General features: G+C 38.8%; 4 protein-coding genes across 4 annotated transcripts; 2 read left to right on the forward strand and 2 right to left on the reverse strand.

The window, feature by feature from the left end:
* Positions 1 to 174: 174 nt before the first annotated feature.
* On the reverse strand, positions 175 to 3,863 carry LOC120008026 (cation/H(+) antiporter 15-like). Its single transcript, XM_038858533.1, has 6 exons — positions 3,834 to 3,863; positions 3,063 to 3,120; positions 2,739 to 2,971; positions 2,562 to 2,645; positions 1,464 to 2,459; positions 175 to 1,374 (listed from the first exon to the last, which is right to left on the reverse strand). Exons 1-6 carry the CDS (start codon positions 3,861 to 3,863, stop codon positions 175 to 177), a joined length of 2,601 nt encoding a protein of 866 aa, XP_038714461.1.
* On the reverse strand, positions 3,599 to 7,575 carry LOC120006879 (3-ketoacyl CoA thiolase 1, peroxisomal-like). The gene is made up of 14 exons (XM_038856996.1): positions 7,297 to 7,575; positions 7,114 to 7,175; positions 6,931 to 7,015; positions 6,656 to 6,782; positions 6,397 to 6,495; positions 6,256 to 6,323; positions 6,060 to 6,167; positions 5,895 to 5,972; positions 5,685 to 5,817; positions 5,491 to 5,587; positions 4,625 to 4,748; positions 4,431 to 4,539; positions 4,140 to 4,223; positions 3,599 to 4,016 (listed from the first exon to the last, which is right to left on the reverse strand). Exons 1-14 carry the CDS (start codon positions 7,378 to 7,380, stop codon positions 3,907 to 3,909), a joined length of 1,368 nt encoding a protein of 455 aa, XP_038712924.1. The 5' UTR covers positions 7,381 to 7,575; the 3' UTR covers positions 3,599 to 3,906.
* A 3,483-nt stretch (positions 7,576 to 11,058) lies between these two features.
* Positions 11,059 to 12,643, forward strand: LOC120008029. The gene is made up of 6 exons (XM_038858535.1): positions 11,059 to 11,064; positions 11,178 to 11,241; positions 11,345 to 11,787; positions 11,888 to 12,076; positions 12,177 to 12,408; positions 12,498 to 12,643. Exons 1-6 carry the CDS (start codon positions 11,059 to 11,061, stop codon positions 12,515 to 12,517), a joined length of 954 nt encoding a protein of 317 aa, XP_038714463.1. The 3' UTR covers positions 12,518 to 12,643.
* A 4,639-nt stretch (positions 12,644 to 17,282) lies between these two features.
* Positions 17,283 to 18,694, forward strand: LOC120007431 (F-box/kelch-repeat protein At3g24760). Its single transcript, XM_038857656.1, has one exon. The coding sequence runs from the start codon at positions 17,379 to 17,381 to the stop codon at positions 18,465 to 18,467; it is 1,089 nt and encodes a 362-aa protein (XP_038713584.1). The 5' UTR covers positions 17,283 to 17,378; the 3' UTR covers positions 18,468 to 18,694.
* The last annotated feature ends 730 nt before the right edge of the window (positions 18,695 to 19,424 follow it).

Genomic DNA, 19,424 nt, shown 5'->3' on the forward strand with positions numbered 1-19,424 from the left:
CTACAACCATTGAAAATCCCTAAAAATATAGCCGTTTGTATAATTATTTCAGTCTTCAAGGGTGCATCTACAGCGGTTGAAGAATTCTTGTCTATGGAATATTATATATACATAATTGATACATGTTAACTGCGTGCTTTGGGCTCCATGGAAATCCCGAACTACAGACTGCCGTCAACTAAACTGATTCCCCAAGCGCCAAGTCATATGGCCATGGCCAGAGCTTTTAGCGGCGGCAGGAACGCTTTGTTGGATCACAAGAACTGTTGCTTGCTGTGCGAATCCAGACGAGACTATGGTGTCACCTATTGGTCCCAACTCCGGACAGTCAGTCCACTCTGATAGCCCCGACGTTAATGGAGAGACGAATCCTTCCCCTCGCCCCACAATGTACATGTCGAATTCGTGAAAAATTGTTCTCATGGCTGTCACTGTTTCGTCCCCGGAATCCGATGCTTTTTCTACGTATGTTATGTTCTCACTGCCCATTGTTCTGAATCTGAATTCGTTGATGTAATCGTCGTCCACTTGTGCCGCCGATGCCTTCAAGGTGTTTGTTCTTATGTCTGTGACATCTTTGCTTGCAACAAATCGGACCACCACCAAGTTCATTCTCGGGTAACCCGCTACTCTCAGCGCGTACGCTAATGCCTCTCTGTCGTCGGGTCCTCCTATGAAGATCATGGCAAGTTGAAGCTCCGCTATTGTACCAGGATCTGATTCCCTCCTCGTTGCTGGTCCGAATCCGCGATCTACGAGTATCCCAATTGAACATGAGGCGCTGGCTAGCAGGTTTTGATTGATGTTTCTGAAAGTGTTGTTTTCTTCCTGCAATACACCGTCTGCTTTAGGGAGTTTGTGAAAAGGAACCAGAACGAGTGTGACCTGCTTGTCTTCTGCAAGGGCGCATATGTCTTCATGTATACTGCTGTAAGGAGAGACGGCTGTAAGTGGTTGAACAGAGACTGCTTCTTCGTAAGAGGATTCGAAGTCTTTGAATGCACTGATGATTTGCTCGGACTCTGCTCTCTCACGGCCTAGTAGTCCTACAGGCTTGCCAGTGTCATGGATGATCAGCATTGCCGAAGCACGCCCAACCAGCTCTACAAGATGTGCAACAAAGACGCTCAGTGGGGATTTCTTTGTTGGGTTTGAAATTTTAAGGAGGTTAATTATGCCTGAGAGGTTGCGAATTGAATGAACACAAGCGAGAATTCGAAGCTCAGAATCTGGTTTACTTCTCTCCATGCTTCTGTTCTTATGTTGCTTTATGCGCATGAAGGACTTATAAATCAAAATTATGATTGGCTTCACCATAGCCGTCATTAAGAGTATAGCATATGCCATGGCAGTGAATTCTTTATTGTCTAGGCACTGCATGTCAATGAATCAACTAAATGAGAAACGTATCCGAATGCTGATAAGTTGATGAAGATGAAGGAAGGGATGTACCAAGTACGTACCTGAAGGTTTCGCCCGGCATTGATAATAATCAAGGACAGCACTCCTTTGGTGCTGATAAGAAGCCCAAGGGCCATAGCATCGTGAGCTGGCATACGGTAGCAGAAGGAGACAATGGAAGTGCTTATACATTTGGCAGTGGAAGCTAAGACAATTATAAAGATTACTTCCAAATTTTTCTTCATTGCACCGAGATTGAACTTGAATAAAAAGGACATGTCTATCCGGAGACCAGTGGTAATGAAGAAGGCAAGCATCATGATCTCAGACACGAAGTATCCGAACTTGTCCCTGAGTTTCAATCCAAGCTCCCCATTTGGCATGATGAGTCCGAACATTAGAGCTCCAATTAAGGATTGAGAACCGATAGCGTCTGTGATCAATGCACACACCATGACCCCCGAGAGAATAAAATAGAAATGGAGGTCAGTGAATTGGCCATCTTTTGAGGTGTGGCGAATCAACCAGGAGATTGCTGGGCGCAGCCCATACCAACAGAAGATCAGAAAAATCAAGGTGAGGGGGGCGAAATAGTATCTTTCTCCCATATTAACGACTGTTACAACAATAACAAGAAGTGTCCACGGAAACAAATCATTAACAAGTCCAGCAGATAAGGCCATCCTTCCCATGTCAGTATGGAGGATTTTGAGGTCGGAAAGGACTCGAGCAAGGTCAGGGAAGCTGGTTACGGAGAGGGAAATTCCCCAGATAAGGCCACCACTTATGAATTTTTCGTCTTGATGATCCTTAAATAAAAGGTACAAAAGAAATCCAATTAACATGGGAGGCAGAATCCCAGCAATGGCAATGCTCATGACCTTCTTCTGTATGCCCTTGATTGTGCTAATGTCCATCTCTAACCCTGCTAGGAACACGTACAGGACCAATCCAAAGTTACCCATCGTCTCCATCATCATATTGCTCTTAAAGGGAGTCACAAGTTCACTAATAGCTGGAAAGAGCGCCAGCCCATTTGGACCAGCAGCAATGCCGCTCTGCATACAATTGATGACTTCGGTTAAAGAACCAGGTAATTAGATAATTACCGTATCATAAGTTAACACAAGCCAATTTATGAATATTATTGCTTTACTTACTAGCATCTGGCAGACAAAACGAGGCTGGTGAAGAGGCTTGAGGATGAGGGTGAAGAAGTGATTTAAAATCATCATGACGGTTATCTGTGTGATAAAATATGGGAGAGAAGTAACCAGAGGATTTATGTTTTTCCAGAAAACTTTGTCCTGTGAAACGTCAATATCCGTATAGCATACGGTAAAAGATCCACCCCCCTTAAAGTTATATATTGTGTAGTTTCCATATGAAAACGAATTGCCATCTTCTAATTGCGGTGATGCCATTTCTCTGTCTTGCCTTCTCCTTCTCAGATTTCCAGGGACGGCTGGCTCTCTGATATCACAGGCAATCAAATCAACACAATGTTTCTTTCGTTTTTGTTGCTGCAAGGGAAGAAAATGCAGCTGGAGATGATGAATTTGGGGCAAAGCTGATGGGAAAAAAACCAAGCTTAATTAACAAACGTAGATCAGGAGACAAAAAAAAAAGTTGGATTTCCTTTGTACAATGTTTGCTGTCACCTTCTTCCCTATCATTGGGAGGAGAAAACGGGTTATTTGTGAGGTAACTGTCTATTTCCTGTTAATATCTTACATGATTGGTTTGATTATCTGCTCTATTTTTGTGGCTTCCTGACAACGAAGCCAAATATTATTGTAAGAATGTGAGACCGTGGTTTGTCCTGAATCTTCTTATTCTTAGATAGATACCCAATTTTAGATATATCTATCCTAGTTAATTAACAATATATTTCAACACTTCTTGAATATTTTTCGTTTGTTTGTTTCAAGGAAAACAAATGGAGAATGTTTTAATATCCAGTTCTGTTTTTATATTATACTTTAAACGCTTGGAGGATTTATAAAGGCCAAGCAGGATTATCTTCAATTAGTCATTCAATCCATAGCCATACCGTGTTTGGTTCAACTTGGGAACGGGAACAGGTTCAACTTGGGAACGAGCACAGGAACGGAAATGAGAAAGAGAACTTTGTTAGAGCATTACTAAGAAAGTATCATGTTAGTTGTGACTTGCTTGAATTCATTGATATGAGGCATAGATTAAGCGGTTATGGTAACATTCATTCCAGGGTCACTACCACACTGGTGATCTCCAAGACGTCAAAATTGCTCAATTTAACCATTGGATATCCAAATGAGCATTTTAACAAGACTTGGCAGTATAAGTTTATAACCTTTATGGCTGATACAATACAAGTTCATTTTGTTGAGAATATATAAATAACATTCTGGAGCAATCTCTTAGAAAGTAAAAGAAAAAAGATACAATACAGAACTTTGTTTCCAGTTCTCAGCTGTCATGAGATGGTTATTCTAATAAATGGCCACAAGAAACCCATTGCATCTACCGAGCATCCCTCGATAAAAGACTGTTGCATTCCACCGGTCGAGCATTGCAGAGAACATCTATGCAGTCCCCTCTTTCAAAAACAGCAGCAGCTCCCATACCTGTGCCTGCAACAACATTAAAAATTGTTTTAATGTTGTGCATCAGAAATCTTTTTCAAAGAAACGCAACATTTGAAAGTAAATACTGCTTCATATGTATAAAACTCAGAGTGAGAGAGAGTGAGATACCTATGCACATTGAGATTACTCCAAAGCGACAGTCTTTTCCTCGACGCTTCATCTCGTTCAAAATTGTTGCAACACAGCGGGCACCTACCACAAAGAAAACAGTAAGCCTAAGATTATAATTGGCTGGTATAAATATATAGGAAAGCTTCCAAAAACCGGAAACTGTCTGTTGCTGTTTCTAAATCTAGTGTTCCTTCGTCATGTAACTATTTGCAGATGAGCATGCAAAAATTATATACAACCTCTTATGCAACTGTGAGCAGGTACGAACAACATTATCGGTTCAAGTACCTGTAGCACCCAAAGGATGTCCGAGAGCAATTGCACCTCCGTTAACATTCACATTTTCCGGATTAAGCTCCAGCTTCTTACAACAATACACAAACTGGGATGCAAATGCCTAGTTGGACAGCAATAGATTGAATACGTCAAAATCATTTACACTCTTTCACCAGTCACAAGTTTACAGCAATAACACTACCTACCTCATTTATCTCAAAGATATCAATATCATCAAGCTCCAAACCAGCGGCCTTCACGGCAACTGGAATTGCAGCTGCGGGACCTATGCCCATCACAGCTGGATCCACACCAACAGCAGCAAAACTCCTGGGAGAAAATCAAAAGGCATTGTAAGATTCCTGAATGTGGAAAAGCTTCTCCATCTTTGAATCATCATCAAATGATGCTGGATTGGCTCCACAAATCCGTATGAGAATTAGTCAGAACTCCCTTCACTACAGTCAAATGCTGCATTCTCACATAAATTAAGAAGTATCCTTTTCCATTGTACATCTCATTGTTTTAAATTTCCAAAAATCAAATTTTCACAACAATGATTACATCATTAGATTAAGAAATTTTTCAATGCAACTGTTGTTCGCTTAAAATTTTTAATTAATTGCTGTTTGAAAAAAATTTCTCTCACACATGCTCAAAGTTGTTGGAGCCCAACACAAGTCCCACGTCGAAAAAAAAAAAAGAAAAGAAGTGTGGTTTATATGGCATGTGGAGGTCCAACTCAATGGCTTACGGTTTTGAGTAAGATGGGATTTCCTCCATCCTCGAATAAACCCAAGTGTTAAGACTCATGTAAAGTAGGATCACCCCGGTCAAAATTTCCCAATAAAAGTTAATATGGCAACCATTGTAACCTTGTGAGTGCTCAAATTTGTTCCACAATAATAACATAGCAGACCCAATGAGTGCCCGAGATAGGGCCTCTACTGATGCCTGCATTTAAATAAGCTCTAATTGCAATCAGAACTAAGATGCCTAGTCCATGTATTGAAGGCTTCTCATCAAATATAAGTTTATGTCAAAAAACCATTGCACTGTCCATGCTACATACCTGAACACACCAAGAATAGGAAGCCCCTTTTGCGTAGCCAAACTTCTTCGCATTAGAAGCACAGCTCCAGCACCGTCACTCACCTGGCTAGCATTACCTAATATGCATATTAATCAAGTTATAATCCAAGACGCATAATTTTGTCAATGAGGATCCTAAGTTGAAATTTTCAGTGGTACGACATAATTAAATACCAGCAGTGGTGGAACCATCCTTCTTGAATGCAGGCTTCAGCTTTGCCAGATCCTTCATATTTGTGTTTGCCCGAATTCCATCATCAACTAGTACTGTAATGGGGCTTTCTTCACCAGTTTTTGGATCCACAATCTTTGCAGAACAATCATCAGTTACATAACACAGAACTCATTATATATATGCATAAAGGAAATTCAAGATTTGATTACCTTAGTAGAAACTGGGATGATTTCATCTCTGAATTTACCCGATGATATGGCAGCAGCGGCACGTTTATGAGATTCAACCTGCACTTCCAGATCAAAGTTATTAAACCTCGAAAATAGGCCTGTAATCAAGACATAATTCCACACTAAGAATTCAATGGAACTCACAGCAGCCCGATCTTGCTCTTCCCTTGTCACTCCATAACGCTGTGCAACATTTTCAGACGTAACGCCCATAGGAAGAAGACAATCTCGGGCTTGCACAAAATCATGTACCTATCAAGCATAACCAAGATTTATATGACAGATGGAACTAAATCATACTTCTCAAAATTGGACTAAAAATAAAGGATTTTGATTTTACTTTTGGATTAATTTTCTGAACACCACTAATTGGATTGGCAGTCATATACTCCAATCCAGCCCCGATACCTGTGTCGTAGAAGGTTAAAGCCAAAGATAGATATCAAGCAAGCCAAGCTCATAAGCTAGAACCACCACTTACCAATGTCATAGAAACCTGCTTTTATGCAAGCAGCCACATCAGCCACTGCTTGGAGACCAGATGAGCATTGCCTGTTGACAGTCCTAATGGGTACCGTTTCTGGTTGAACCAGATCAATATTGTCCATGTAAAATAAAATAAAATTGGGAAAGGAAAACAAACTTAATGAAAACTAAAACAGTCCCTTATTTCTTGTTCAAAATCTTTTTTTTTGCCTCCAATCAATCATGTAGAAGCAGCACTTCCAATAGATATATACCTGGGAACCCAGCAAAGAACGCTGCCATCCTGCACTCTGTTGCTCTTTGTGATCCAGGAGCTAGAACTGTGCCAACAACTATATCCCCTACTTCACTTGGGTTCAAATTTGTTTTCTCTATCAATGCCTAAAAATTAAAATTTGTCAAATTAGAACATAAAAGTTTTTTTTTTTTTTTTGGGAAGCATCAAATTAGAACATAAAAGATGCTAAATATTAAAAAAAATTGCAGCCCCAGAAAATTATGATACCAAAGTTATCTTATGATATCTAACCTTCAAAACAGGAGCAAGTAGATCCTCGGGAGGAGTATCCTTGAAACCCCCACGCTGGGATTTGCAAATCGCAGTACGGTATGCCCTGTTTGAAATTTTAAAATTTCAATACAAACTTCAACAAATGTGCCAAATACAGGCATATAATGAATCAGATAGTATCTAACTGCAAGTGGAACTTACGCAACAATAACAACATCGTCATCAAAAGCAGCTGTCCGGTGATATCCAGCACAATTTGAAGCCTAAAAGAACCAAACCCATTAACCCAATCACAAATTCCTCATCTTACAATCTCAATCCCATTATCCAATCCATACTCGTTTGAAAACGAAATAGAAGTAAATCAAACCAATCGAAACTCACAGAGAGAGCAGTAGATTCGTGGGTTTGCGAAGTGGGTTGCAAATGTTGAAGCAGAACTCTCTGTCTACCGAGTGCTTTCTCCATTGTGAGTTCAAAATCCAATCAATCGTTGGTGCTCCCGTATATATGTTCACAAAAGGTAATAGTTACAGCCACTAAATCAAAGACCAGAGTTGTTGAGGAGTGGTGTGCTGACTCCGTTGACTGGCCCTCGTTTTTCACGGGGGCTGCTGTTTTAGGACTTCTTAACACACTGACTTTTGGGTTCGGATGTATTGAGCCTTAAGGTGGGTGCCGGCAAAGGAAACGAAAGAGTTGGCTCTGATCATTTTAGAGCCCAAATTGGGAATCGCCAGTCTGGGTGCGACAAATAGATGTGACATTTTAACAAACACTCGACAGTCAATGCGTTCGATTTCCATGGTCTTTTCTTTCTTTCCCACTGTAGAGACTCCGCATAATTGACTAGGAGAATGTTCGTTCATATTCTACTTTCGTGGAAGATTGTTGGACCATTTCTTACCAAAAGTGTTACGGATCCAAGTTGTTGAGATGCATTTACATGATTTAATATATATGACAGTTCATCATATGTATATTAAATCATGTGCACGCATCTCAATAAATTTATATAAATGGAATCTCAATTGTTGAGATGTTTCTCTTTTTTGAGTATTGAGTGATTTTTTTTTGAAATATTCAATACAAACAAAATCAAGGTCGTGAAACAATTGGGAATATAATAGAAAAGTGTCTAGTTGGTTAATTTCTATGGAGTTAAAAATTATGGATTTCGGGAGGTAATGAATTCAATTCCCACTAAAAACAATATCATTAAGCATGCAGGCCTGACATGGCTTATGTTTAGGCCAATGTTAACTGTCCAACGGACAAACTTATTTGTATGTGTCAATCTCGATTATTGACAAACTTTTGGTCAGTTGCAAATACATCCCTAAATTTTTTGTCCGAAAATGTCATCCTTAGATTTGCAGGAGTGTTCTCCAGTAATCATCTCTTCCTTGAATTTTGTGGGAAGTCTGTCATGGGTTACTTGGCTTTAAGTGGTAGGGGGCAATGTTCAAAAAATCAATTATTGAATAAAGCAAGTAAAGAAATGGTAGTGATGCGTTACAAAAACAACCATATGTTTGGAAGTTTTTTTTTTTTTGGTCAATTCTTTTCTTCTACTCATTTTTTCAAATTATGACATGGTATTGAATCGGACCCAAGGTATAGATGGGATGCACTATCCTCCATGTGTTGAGTCAATGAATGTCACTTCGACTTCACATTTGTTGGAGAGTGTAAGAACCTCATGGTTTTTTATCCCATATCGCTTGGGATGACAAACTTGACATTGTATGTATGATGTGGATTTCCATTCCTTGTAAATCTGTTTATAAAAGAGAATATGAAGCTCACAAATTACGAGGCATCATTTTATGAGCTTCCCTATTATGTTAGATGAACAATGTGAAAATAATTAAATTTATTTTTCTTTATAGATGATGAATTTAATTTTGGGGCGTGCAATCTGACACACTCAAGTAAACACGTTGGACGCAAGTTTGATTCTCTTCCCTAAAAAAAAAAAGGGCCATATAACCAGGCCCAGATAAGCCCACGACCTGAGCGAGCCAGGCTGGATTATAATCTTCAGGCAGTTCGGCATTTTAATGTAGACAAGTAACGTTTCACCATATAACTCGGGCCCAGTCAGGCCCATGAAGAGAACGAGCCGAGCGGGATCATAATCTGCGGGCCAATTCGGCCCATTAATGTAGCAAATTTTGTGGTTTTACCGACCGAACTCCGAAGCGGAGGCGTTTACTGCCACCGGTACCGAGTCCCCCTCTCTTTTGACCTCACTGTCACCGACTCCCCCGCAAACGCTATAAATAACAGGAACTTGACACCTTCTGGAGTTATCTTTCAGATTATGCTTTGCTGACCCAGTTGATGATGTTACCATTGATTTTTTCCAGGAATGCTAGGAAACTGCCTTGTACTTATTACGCTGATTGGAAATCATGGCTACATTTACTCGTAAGTTTGAAGTAATTGCTAAGGCTGGTAATTAGATTCTCTCGAGGATGTATTTATAATGCTTTCAGCTTATTTATAGTAATTGTGATTGGATACATGTCTGGATGCTTTCTTATTTGATTGTAAACAGTAGTGGCGGATCCAGGATTCAAATTCACTATAGGCACAATAAAGTAGCGGGGGTTGCGCCATCGGAAATTTTTTTTGAGATTAGTGCCACCTCGTCTTCTGCTGTGTGTTTGTGTCAAACAATGGATTATTGTCTCTCCGAGTCTGAGTACAGACATTCCTTCTTTCTGTCGAATGAAAATTGGACAAGACAGCCACATCTAGTCACTAATGTTCAAACTATTGGATATATGGTCCATTATGTTTTCTTTGCAGTAAAAAAGGGTGCATTCTACCTTCAGTTTATTGATGTGTCAAGGCTAAAAATCTCATATCAAATTGATATGACTCAATCGAATGGTTCATAAACAAAAAACCGTGATAGTAATCTGATTTATCTATAGTGAACCGGAATCCACTCCGCTAAATCTTCAACAAAGACCTTTTCTAGGCTTACCTATCGTAGGTGATGACCCAAAAGAACAAAGCCGTGCATGCTTAAACCCAAAGCGGACAATATTGATTTGTAGTGTTTGAAGAGGTTTTGTTAACATTGATTAATATAACAATGGCGACGACGTGGAATGAAAGCTGTCCATGCAGGAAAAAGTGAGTTAATGGGGAGGAGGAGATTGACACGACATCGCCAGGATTTCGACCAATAGTCGTCAGAATCTCTTATTGTCATCTTCAATGTAGGCAACAATGGTGCCCACAGCATTAAGTCATTAACAATTAGTAGATATCTCCTCTGCTCACATGCTCAGCTAGTCACAGGTTTGTTTTTTACTTTGTAAAGATGTGGCCTTATGTGGATCTCTTATCTGAAACCCTGAACATTTGAGTTGCTCTTATGATTCCGTTTGGGAGTCCGTTGTGTTTTGACCTCATGCGTTGACATGATGCGGCTTCTGAAATGTGGTGGGGTGGGGTGGGGTGAGGTGAGGTGAGTAAGTAAAAATATTGTGGAGAGGTGAGAGTAAAATTAGATATAAATGGAATAACAAATCTCATTAAGGGAAAATTGGAAAAGAAAATCTAGTGTTTGAACTCACCGCGACGCAAAGATAACGTAATACACGGTTGAACCAAAAAAATTTGTCCGAATGTGTTGCGTCAACCCAAAGTTGTGCATTTGACAGGTGCAAACATACTACCAAACGCGTCCAGTAACTGGTCAATTGACTCTTGTCACAACAATAAGTTTTACCCAGTAAACTGTGGAGTTTAGGACCACAGAGATCACTTAAATGGAATGCATGGGAGATTTACAAGTGTATGGCACCAAGACTAAACACATCTTTGGTTCTTAATTTAAACCAAAATATCTCCACTTGACACCCACCACATGATCATCTTATATAATTAATCACACAGCCATGTTACTAGGAATAACAAGCCAACCTTCCCCCCCACTGACTTGCCAGATGGGTTTCACCATCTTTGCTTAGATTCAATCTCAACTTTCCTTTGTCTTCTTCCCTCCAAAGTCCCTTACTGGAATCTTGATCAGCATAGTAATGAGACAGCGCAGATAGATCTTTCAGTGCTGTCCATTTGACCATATCTACTTTTACCACATATATATACAAAGGCATAAATATCATGCAGGTGAGCTAGCTCTGGCTGTAATATATATCTATATATTTATATATATAGATAACATGCACTGTATAGCATTCAAATCAAACCCTCATGATCATGTGTCTCCCCATTTCTAGCAGATTTTTCAGTGGCTTTTGAAGTTGACCCCGGAACATCAAAGGGAGGCCAAAAATACTGTCACTGGTAAGACAAATCCAACAAACTATTTCCACTCCATGTATATACTGTATATTACACTGCCTTACTTACAAATCAATGTTTTGTTATGTTCTTTTTGGCTTTACAGATCAAGAAGCGAGGCCCAAAGACCTAGTTTTGTTCGAGAATCGAAAATCGAAGAGAATTCGTGGGAGTAGCATTGACTGTGGTTGTAAGAATTTCAATTTGTTTACAGTTTTATGCAGAAAAGATGTTGCAGAAGCTAGTTTCTATAGCACACTCGACTTAAGAAGAGTTGGAAGCTTTAATAGAAGGCAGTCTCAGAGAGTGCTTATGAAAATGAAGAAAGAAGAGAATAATATTGCTCGCGGGCTCGATTCGACAACTGCTGCTCATGGTGGAAATAAAGTTTTGCCTATCAGTGATACCACATTACCATCAAATGGAACTATGGAAAAGAGAGAGAAGGTTAAAGGTGATAAAAGCAAAGCCATGTCAAGAATGAAAGAGCTACTGAGATGGGCTGCTGCTGCAAAATCAGACAAAGCTGGAAAATTCATCGGTCGAAAGGTAAAATTTTCAGGACAAAACTGTGTTTCACATGGTATCAGAGCAATGTCATGTCGCGAATATTCATCACGGGCACTTAATATATATATCGATCTTGCAGGTTTTACACTTCCGCAACCGTGCAACTTTAAAAGCAGTACCTGATGATGATCAACTTAGCAATGACTCTCCAAAGATCAGCTTCAGATGGGAAGTTGAAAGTTGCTCCACAACCTCCTCTGCCATCTCAGCAATTTCAATGGCTGCTGCTGCAAAATCAGACAAAGCTGGAAAATTCATCGGTCGAAAGGTAAAATTTTCAGGACAAAACTGTGTTTCACATGGTATCAGAGCAATGTCATGTCGCGAATATTCATCACGGGCACTTAATATATATATCGATCTTGCAGGTTTTACACTTCCGCAACCGTGCAACTTTAAAAGCAGTACCTGATGATGATCAACTTAGCAATGACTCTCCAAAGATCAGCTTCAGATGGGAAGTTGAAAGTTGCTCCACAACCTCCTCTGCCATCTCAGCAATTTCAATGGCTTCTTCAGCAAGGAATGATCAAGCAATGTCACTGAATTCCACTCCTATGCATGATAGGAAAGCAAACTGGATCACTACAGACTCTGAATGTGAAAGATCTCTCTCCCTCTCTTTCTTTAATTTGCCTTTCTCTATTAATTCAACTGCCTAATTCTGTATCTGAATTTTTTTTCGACAGTTGTGGTGCTAGAGCTGTGAATCATAAACGAGACTAATAACATGGTGATCTTCGACGGCCAAATCATGGTTTTAGGCATTCTTGTACTAGCTAGAGATGTTACAAGATCTATAATTTTTCTCTTGATTAATTTGGAGATTTATATGTAAATGTAACTATCTAGAATGCCATAAAAGTTTCAACTAAGTTGATGCCTACGTTACAGCCTAACAAATCGTCCACTTACATGTGTAATAGAGAATGTTTCATTACACATTTATGTCTGAAAACTGACTAGCTGAAGCTGTCTACTTGACTTGTAACCTTAAGATTGGCATCAATTAGGGCACTGTTCCTTCCCTACCTGATCTTACAAAAATAAAACCAAGCTGCTTGACTATCTTAATTGTTGGAGTTATTACCCACATAAGATTTCAATATTTTGAGATAAGATTGGCTCTCACAACCCATCCTATTTGATAGAAATTACGAGGCAAGCAGCTAGCTTAACCACTGCAAACACAAAGAACTTGACCTGCAATGAATCTGAACAGAGGAAACACTCTAAAAAACTGCTTCTCAAACCCAACTCCAGACTGTATAAGCACAAACAACTCAGCTGCAAATACTCAGTCTTTCAAACTAGACTCCTGAGCACGCACAACAAAACTAAACAGCTATGAAGTTAAAAGAACAAGCAGTCAAGAGAACAAGTTTTTCCAGACAAAGCTTCAAACTTTTTCATCTGCTATGTTTCTTACAACAATAACAAACGAACTACAACTTATTACAACTTAAAAACCTCTCTCTCTCTCTCTGTGTCTTTGTCTCTCTGTCTCTCATTTCTCTCTTGCCGACGCTCTCAATTCCTGCAACATTTTGGGAGGAGGAGGGGATTCTCCTCCCTCCTCCTCCTCCCCCTCCTTCCCTTCCCCCTCCCCCTCCTTCCCGTTCCCCTCTTTCTGTATACCACCTACATATCCCCTCCAGTCCCTCCTTCTTGTTCATCTCTGTGTGTATGTTTTGTTTTTGTTATTCAATAAGGCCACAGATATGAGGGTTTTGTCTTCAGAGCTGGTGGTTTGGTCCACTAATTTGAGCGTTCCTTCGGATATGGTGGTGTGTGGTGGCAGCGATGTCCGTCTTTGTGCAATCCGTTTCAAGGTTATGAAGAAAACATTTCCTCAACAATTCAGCGTCTCCTCTCCAGTTATTTGGGGAATTTTCAATGCAATGCACCTAAGTGCCCCGATTGCTGCATCAAACCCCTGCCTCATTTCAAAAACAGAGTCTTCTTTATTCATGTTTCTCAAACAAAAAACTTCGGGATACTCCAGATCCTTCCGTCCAACTACATCTAGCCATACATGTGGCAAGATCACAAGCTTTCAATATTCAAACATAAAACTAATGACATGGCAAAGGCTTGGTCAACATAACATAGTCAAACAAAAAACACAGAGAGTCTAAACCAAACTCAACTTACTGACACCATTGCCCAACGTTAATAAAAATTATTCATGGATGTCCAGGAGTATCCAGTTGGGCCACTGTAGATGGCCACTAAAGAGTTGTCATTTATAATAGAACCAAATACCAATAGTTCTGAAGTAGAAAAGCTCTGAGATATATAAAAAGACAAATATCAATTCCACTCAATCAAGTTTGTCAACTAAAATGCTTATGGTTCCTGATCTGTTTACTTAGCTTTATTGAGGTACTAATGGAAGAAGATATGGTAACCACTATTTATTAATTTCCCATGATTTTTGACACCCAAGAAAAATAACGGATTTGAAAATTGGAGAACGCTAAGAGTGCGTTTAGTTTGTTTTCTGTTTTCATGTTTTCCTTTTCTATTTCTATTTTCTACTTTATGTTTCTATTTATATTTTCTAAGATAGAAAACATGTTTGGTTTGAAATATTGAAAAATTGTTTTTTAAAACATAAAATGGGTAGAAAAATTGGTCCTCCAACCTGAACATTATTTATACCCACATCAAAGCCTTTTGCAGTGTAAATAAAATATTAACACTCAAATCTCAAACCCCCTGGTGAGAATAGAACCCTAGACCTCAAAGTCCTGAATAGACAACCTAATCAATCAGACTATCTCTCATTCTCAATATTAACACTAGTTGTGGCTTGAATTAAGCCCTTTAACTTGAATAGAGATAGCCCATGAAACTAGGCCCAAAAGAAATAAACCAAATAAGCTTTAGTCCAATGGCAAAGCCCAATCCCAATGGCAGAGCTCAATCCAAGTAAAAAAAAACTCCAGAGAAGACACGAAGAATCTTGAACACAGTAAAGAAAACAAAGGGCAACCATAGAAGCAGAGCAAAGCTCTGCGCTATCAGAGGGTCAGACAAAAACAAGAACCCAGCCCTAAGAAAATTATAACTACAATACACGTTGTGAGTGTCATGATATGAGATATAAATTATCTCACATGTCCTGATTTTGTGCCTAGATTACACACATTTCCCACACTTCTTCTTCTCCCTCTTTTAAGCTTCTGTAAATAACAGTCATCGATAGCAGCAACTATGGCTACAACAATGGCAATCTTGCACGCAAAGTGTTTGACAATTTTCTCTTCCAAAAATAGCAGCAAAAGCAAAAGGCAAGCCATTCTCAAAACCCACTTCCCTTCTCTCCCTTCAAAACCATCTCAAAATCAACTAATATGCTCCGATCACTTGGTTTGACACCAGATGCATCTGCTAGTGAAGTTTCTATGATTGCCGATGATGCCACCATTGATGACAAAGATCACCACATTTCATGTTTTCGGAGACGAAGACGGAAAGAATTTGACGGAGAATTCCGTGTCTTCATTCTCCCGTGTTTTCTATTTTAGAAAACGACTTTTTTATGTTTTCTATTTTCTGGTGCTTTTCCATTTCCATGTTTTCTAAAACGCTCAACCAAACCTGTTTTCATGAGCATTTTCTATTTCTAGAAAATGAAAACAGAAAACAGAAAACACTTGAAAAACAAATAAACCAAACACACTCTAAATGTAACCATGTGTACGTCCTTCAACCATATTCTTAGTTGCTTCAAAAAAAAAAAAAAAAATATATATATATATATATATATATATATCTTAGTTTCATTTTTATTCTTAAACTATTTTTCTTTCAATTAATTTCAATAATTGAAAATTTGTCGTGTTTCATACAACTTTTACAAATCGTCACATTTCTTTGGCACCCGAAGTAACTGAAACTTAAGATGGTGTCGATTCAAAGTTGTTGCAGACGATTCAACGATCATACGATCTTATCTACTGTAGAAATTTGTGAAATATTAGTCTTGACTATCAGTTTCCCCCTGTTGCTTTTGGTGATCAATTATGTCAAATTGACTGAGCTTTCTGAATGACTGTGTCCTTACTAGCCCCATTAGGTCGGGAAATGACGATGATGAGCGAATTCAAGTTGGGGAAAATCTAGTCAGTGTAGAAGATGAACTGAGGACAGACTCAACGACGCACAGCAAGTCAAGTTTGCGTGCTTTGTCATTGCGAGAAGTGAAAGAGGTTTGTGGGTGTCGTCCATTCTGAAGTTTAAGAAGCGGAATCAGATACGATAAAGAATGTAGTTTATGTAGATTATGATGCATTGCGAATAGTTAAGGAATGAAAAGTTACACTTGTATAGTTTATGGGAAGTTATTTTTGTCAAAATTTGCAACTTAGATTATGATGCATTATGAATAGTTAAGGGATGAAAAGTATCACACTTGTATAATTTTAAGACTTAGGGTATATTGTAATTTTAGTAATTGTAAGAACGTGTGTCTTTGACAGAGCGATTGTGTGGATTTTAACTTTAGCGGATAAGCTCTGAAATAAACTGTGAGATGTTTGGTAGAGCTGTTAACTATGTTAAGCGGTTAAGTTGTGTAAAATATATTTTGTTTGTATTTTTAAAATTTTAAATATTTTAAAATTAAATTTCAATTATTAAAAATTACAAATAAGTAATTTATAATTTGATAAATTAAAATAATTAAGCTTAAGCATAATTTTTTTTAAAAAGTTGGTAATATTTATATATAAAAAATATGTATAATATTAATATATAAAATAATTAATGTATAAAATTTTATATTAAAAAATATATATTAAAGGTAAGAGACAATGGGACCCACGTTGAAATAGATGTTATTTATTATATTAAATGGTCAAAGTCATGGGTCCTATGAAAAAATAAATTTTTAAAAAAAATGCCCCACCACGCCAAAAAAAGTGTAAATCAAGCTCCAACACGGAGTTTGTTGTTTTGGGACGTTACCGCTTCATTTTACGGGTGGTAACACCCCACTTTTTTTAGGTGTTTGGTGGGTGGTTTGAGAAAGTGGATCCACCTCAGATAACATCCTACCAAACACACCCAACATTTATTAGTTTTATGTTAGTAGTCATCGTCTACCTTTAACAACAACAGCTCATACGGGAATGGAGTTGCTAATGTCATTCGTGGCATAAAATGATGTATTACAATAACGCTACTGTTTTAATGCAATGACCATAGAGCTTTGAAGTTAAACAAATCATAGGGATTGTAAAACTTCGTTCGGTTCAGATGATCGAATTTATCCGATCCGTATGAAATTAAGTTTAGACATAAATTATATACTTATATGTCAATTATCCGATTTTAAACATTTCATAAACACGTGCTGTTATCCGAACCGAATTCAATTTTTTTGCCATCCCTATTAAGAAACCTTTTAATATGATTAAAAAATATATATTTATATTTATAAGTTTTAAAAATAAAAGAAATAGTACCATCCGTAATGCCTGCCGAACCAGATAAAAGCTGAGTCTATCTATCAGTCTCTCCTTTCTTTCAACTAACTCTATCTTCCTCCCCAACTACCAAAAATGTCATCAGAGTACTCAGCTTTCACCACCTTAAGCGACGAATTGACGGAGCACATCCTCTCACTCCTCCCCATACCTTCTCTTCTTCGTGCTTCCGCCGTCTGCAACCACTGGCGCTCTCTAATCTCCTCCCCTTTATTTCCTCACCGCAACCACCTCCCATGGTTCTTCCTCCTTGGCCTCCACAACACCTCCTCCAAGAACCACCAGTCCTTTGCTTTTGACCCTATCTCACACTCATGGTTCCGTCTCCCAGCCCCTACTCTCCTTACCTCCTCCTACCCCCCCTCCGCCTCTCACGGTTTCCTTTTCACCACCGCTGATCAATTCTCCTTCTCTCCTGTCATCAATCCTCGCTGGACTTCCACTTCCCCTCTCCGATTCCCCCGCATCAACCCACTCTTCGCCGCGCTCCCTGACTCCTCCGCCGATCGTTTCCTTGTTGTCGGTGGAGTCCGATTCATCGGCGGCCTCGTCGACATCGAGGACCATCCTCTGGCCACCGAGATCTACAACTCTAGCCTCAACTCTTGGGAGCTCTGCCCACCCCTCCCTGAAGATTTCGTCTCCCAATCGTTATCCTCCGCTCTGTTTGGAAACAGGTTTTACGTCTTTGAAATTCACTCTTGCTTTATGTCTTATTTCGATTTGGATAACCGTGTTTGGAGCCAGATCCAGATGTTAAGGCCTCCCGGCGTAATCTTCTCCTTCCTGATCGCCTGCAAGGGCATGCTCGTCTTGGCCGGGATGTGCAATTCTCCGACGTCGCTTAATCTGTGGAAGATTGAGGAGTCCACTATGGAATTGAGCGAGATTGCGATCATGCCTCTCGATTTGCTCTACGGATTGATAGATAGTGAGGAAGACGATAAGTTTGCGTGCTTGAAATGTGTTGGAATGGGGAATCTCATATATGTGTTCAACGACGAGTATCACAAGAAGTTTCCGGCATGTGTTTGTGAAATTGACAGTGTGAAAGGCAGCTGCAGCTGGCGGAGACTGCCTCAATTGCCGTTACCGGTTAACAAATTCCACAAGGTTATCAGCTTCAGCTCCACTGTTTCTGGTGCTGACTTTCTTCGTCGCTGAAGTATTGAAATCGTGTGTGCCTGAAGTATTGCCTATAGTTGTACTCTTTTTTTTTTTTGGATCTGTTTTAGCTTCTGCATTATTAATTCAAGGATTTAAGTGTTTTTTCCCCTAACTATCCTAAATGTTGCGATTTGCACAATTCATATGAGATCATAACCCCGCATGATTCATATTAAATCGTGTAAGATCATTTCAATATTTGGAAGAGTTGGAAAAAAAAAAAAGCAGCAATTTGTAAGACTGCCGTATTACTATCATGTTTAATTGTAATCTTGATGTGAAATCTTGTGCTCTCGCTACGAAGGATGAACTTTCTTCAACTTTTACTGGCTTTTTGCTTTTTTTGGAATTACCATTTTAGAGCTGAAATCTATGCGGATGAAAATGAGGCTTCTAAACCCTTCATTGAAAGTAGACCTTAAAGCCAATGAGACCAAGAAAACCCCAGAAAAATACTCTTAATTGGTTCGAACTTCCGACCTTAATGACATGTCGATGCAACTATCTGAAATATTTGGATCCATAATTGAACTCACTACATAGACTTACTTAACACATCCATCTTTTTTTACTGGCTTTTGCTTTTTTTTTTGGAATAATCATTGTAGAGCTAAAATCCATGCGGATGAAAATGAGGCTTCTAATCCTTACTTGAAAGTGGACATTAAAGCCAACGAGACCAAGAAAACCTCAGAAAAATACTCTTAATTGGTTTGAACTTCCGACCTTAACGACATGTCGATGCAACTATCTGAAATATTTGAATCCATAATTGAACTCACTACATACACTTACTTGACACATTCATCTTTTTCTAATACTCACATAAAACTTCGCTAATTAATTTTTCAAACATATTAATTACATAACATATATTATACTAAACTATCCTCTTCAATAAATTTAACCGATAAATTGATCGGTTTTTTTTATCAATTATTTTCGATTTTTTGA

The sequence above is a fragment of the Tripterygium wilfordii genome, chromosome 10 (assembly GCF_013401445.1).
Source record: "Tripterygium wilfordii isolate XIE 37 chromosome 10, ASM1340144v1, whole genome shotgun sequence".
Classification (NCBI taxonomy): domain Eukaryota; kingdom Viridiplantae; phylum Streptophyta; class Magnoliopsida; order Celastrales; family Celastraceae; genus Tripterygium; species Tripterygium wilfordii.

Coding starts and splice junctions, on each gene's coding strand:
- LOC120008026 (XM_038858533.1), bottom strand. CDS start 3,863: ATGACAGCTGAGAACTGGAAACAAAGTTCT. Junction 2,460..2,561: donor GTTTTGTCTGCCAGATGCTA/GTAAGTAAAGCA, acceptor AATTGTATGCAG/AGCGGCATTGCTGCTGGTCC. Junction 1,375..1,463: donor ATGCCGGGCGAAACCTTCAG/GTACGTACTTGG, acceptor ATTGACATGCAG/TGCCTAGACAATAAAGAATT.
- LOC120006879 (XM_038856996.1), bottom strand. CDS start 7,380: ATGGAGAAAGCACTCGGTAGACAGAGAGTTCTGCTTCAACATTTGCAA. Junction 4,540..4,624: donor ATATCTTTGAGATAAATGAG/GTAGGTAGTGTT, acceptor CTGTCCAACTAG/GCATTTGCATCCCAGTTTGT. Junction 4,224..4,430: donor ACATCCTTTGGGTGCTACAG/GTACTTGAACCG, acceptor TCTTTGTGGTAG/GTGCCCGCTGTGTTGCAACA.
- LOC120008029 (XM_038858535.1), top strand. Junction 11,242..11,344: donor GGCCAAAAATACTGTCACTG/GTAAGACAAATC, acceptor TTGGCTTTACAG/ATCAAGAAGCGAGGCCCAAA. Junction 11,788..11,887: donor GAAAATTCATCGGTCGAAAG/GTAAAATTTTCA, acceptor TCGATCTTGCAG/GTTTTACACTTCCGCAACCG.
- LOC120007431 (XM_038857656.1), top strand. CDS start 17,379: ATGTCATCAGAGTACTCAGCTTTCACCACCTTAAGCGACGAATTGACG.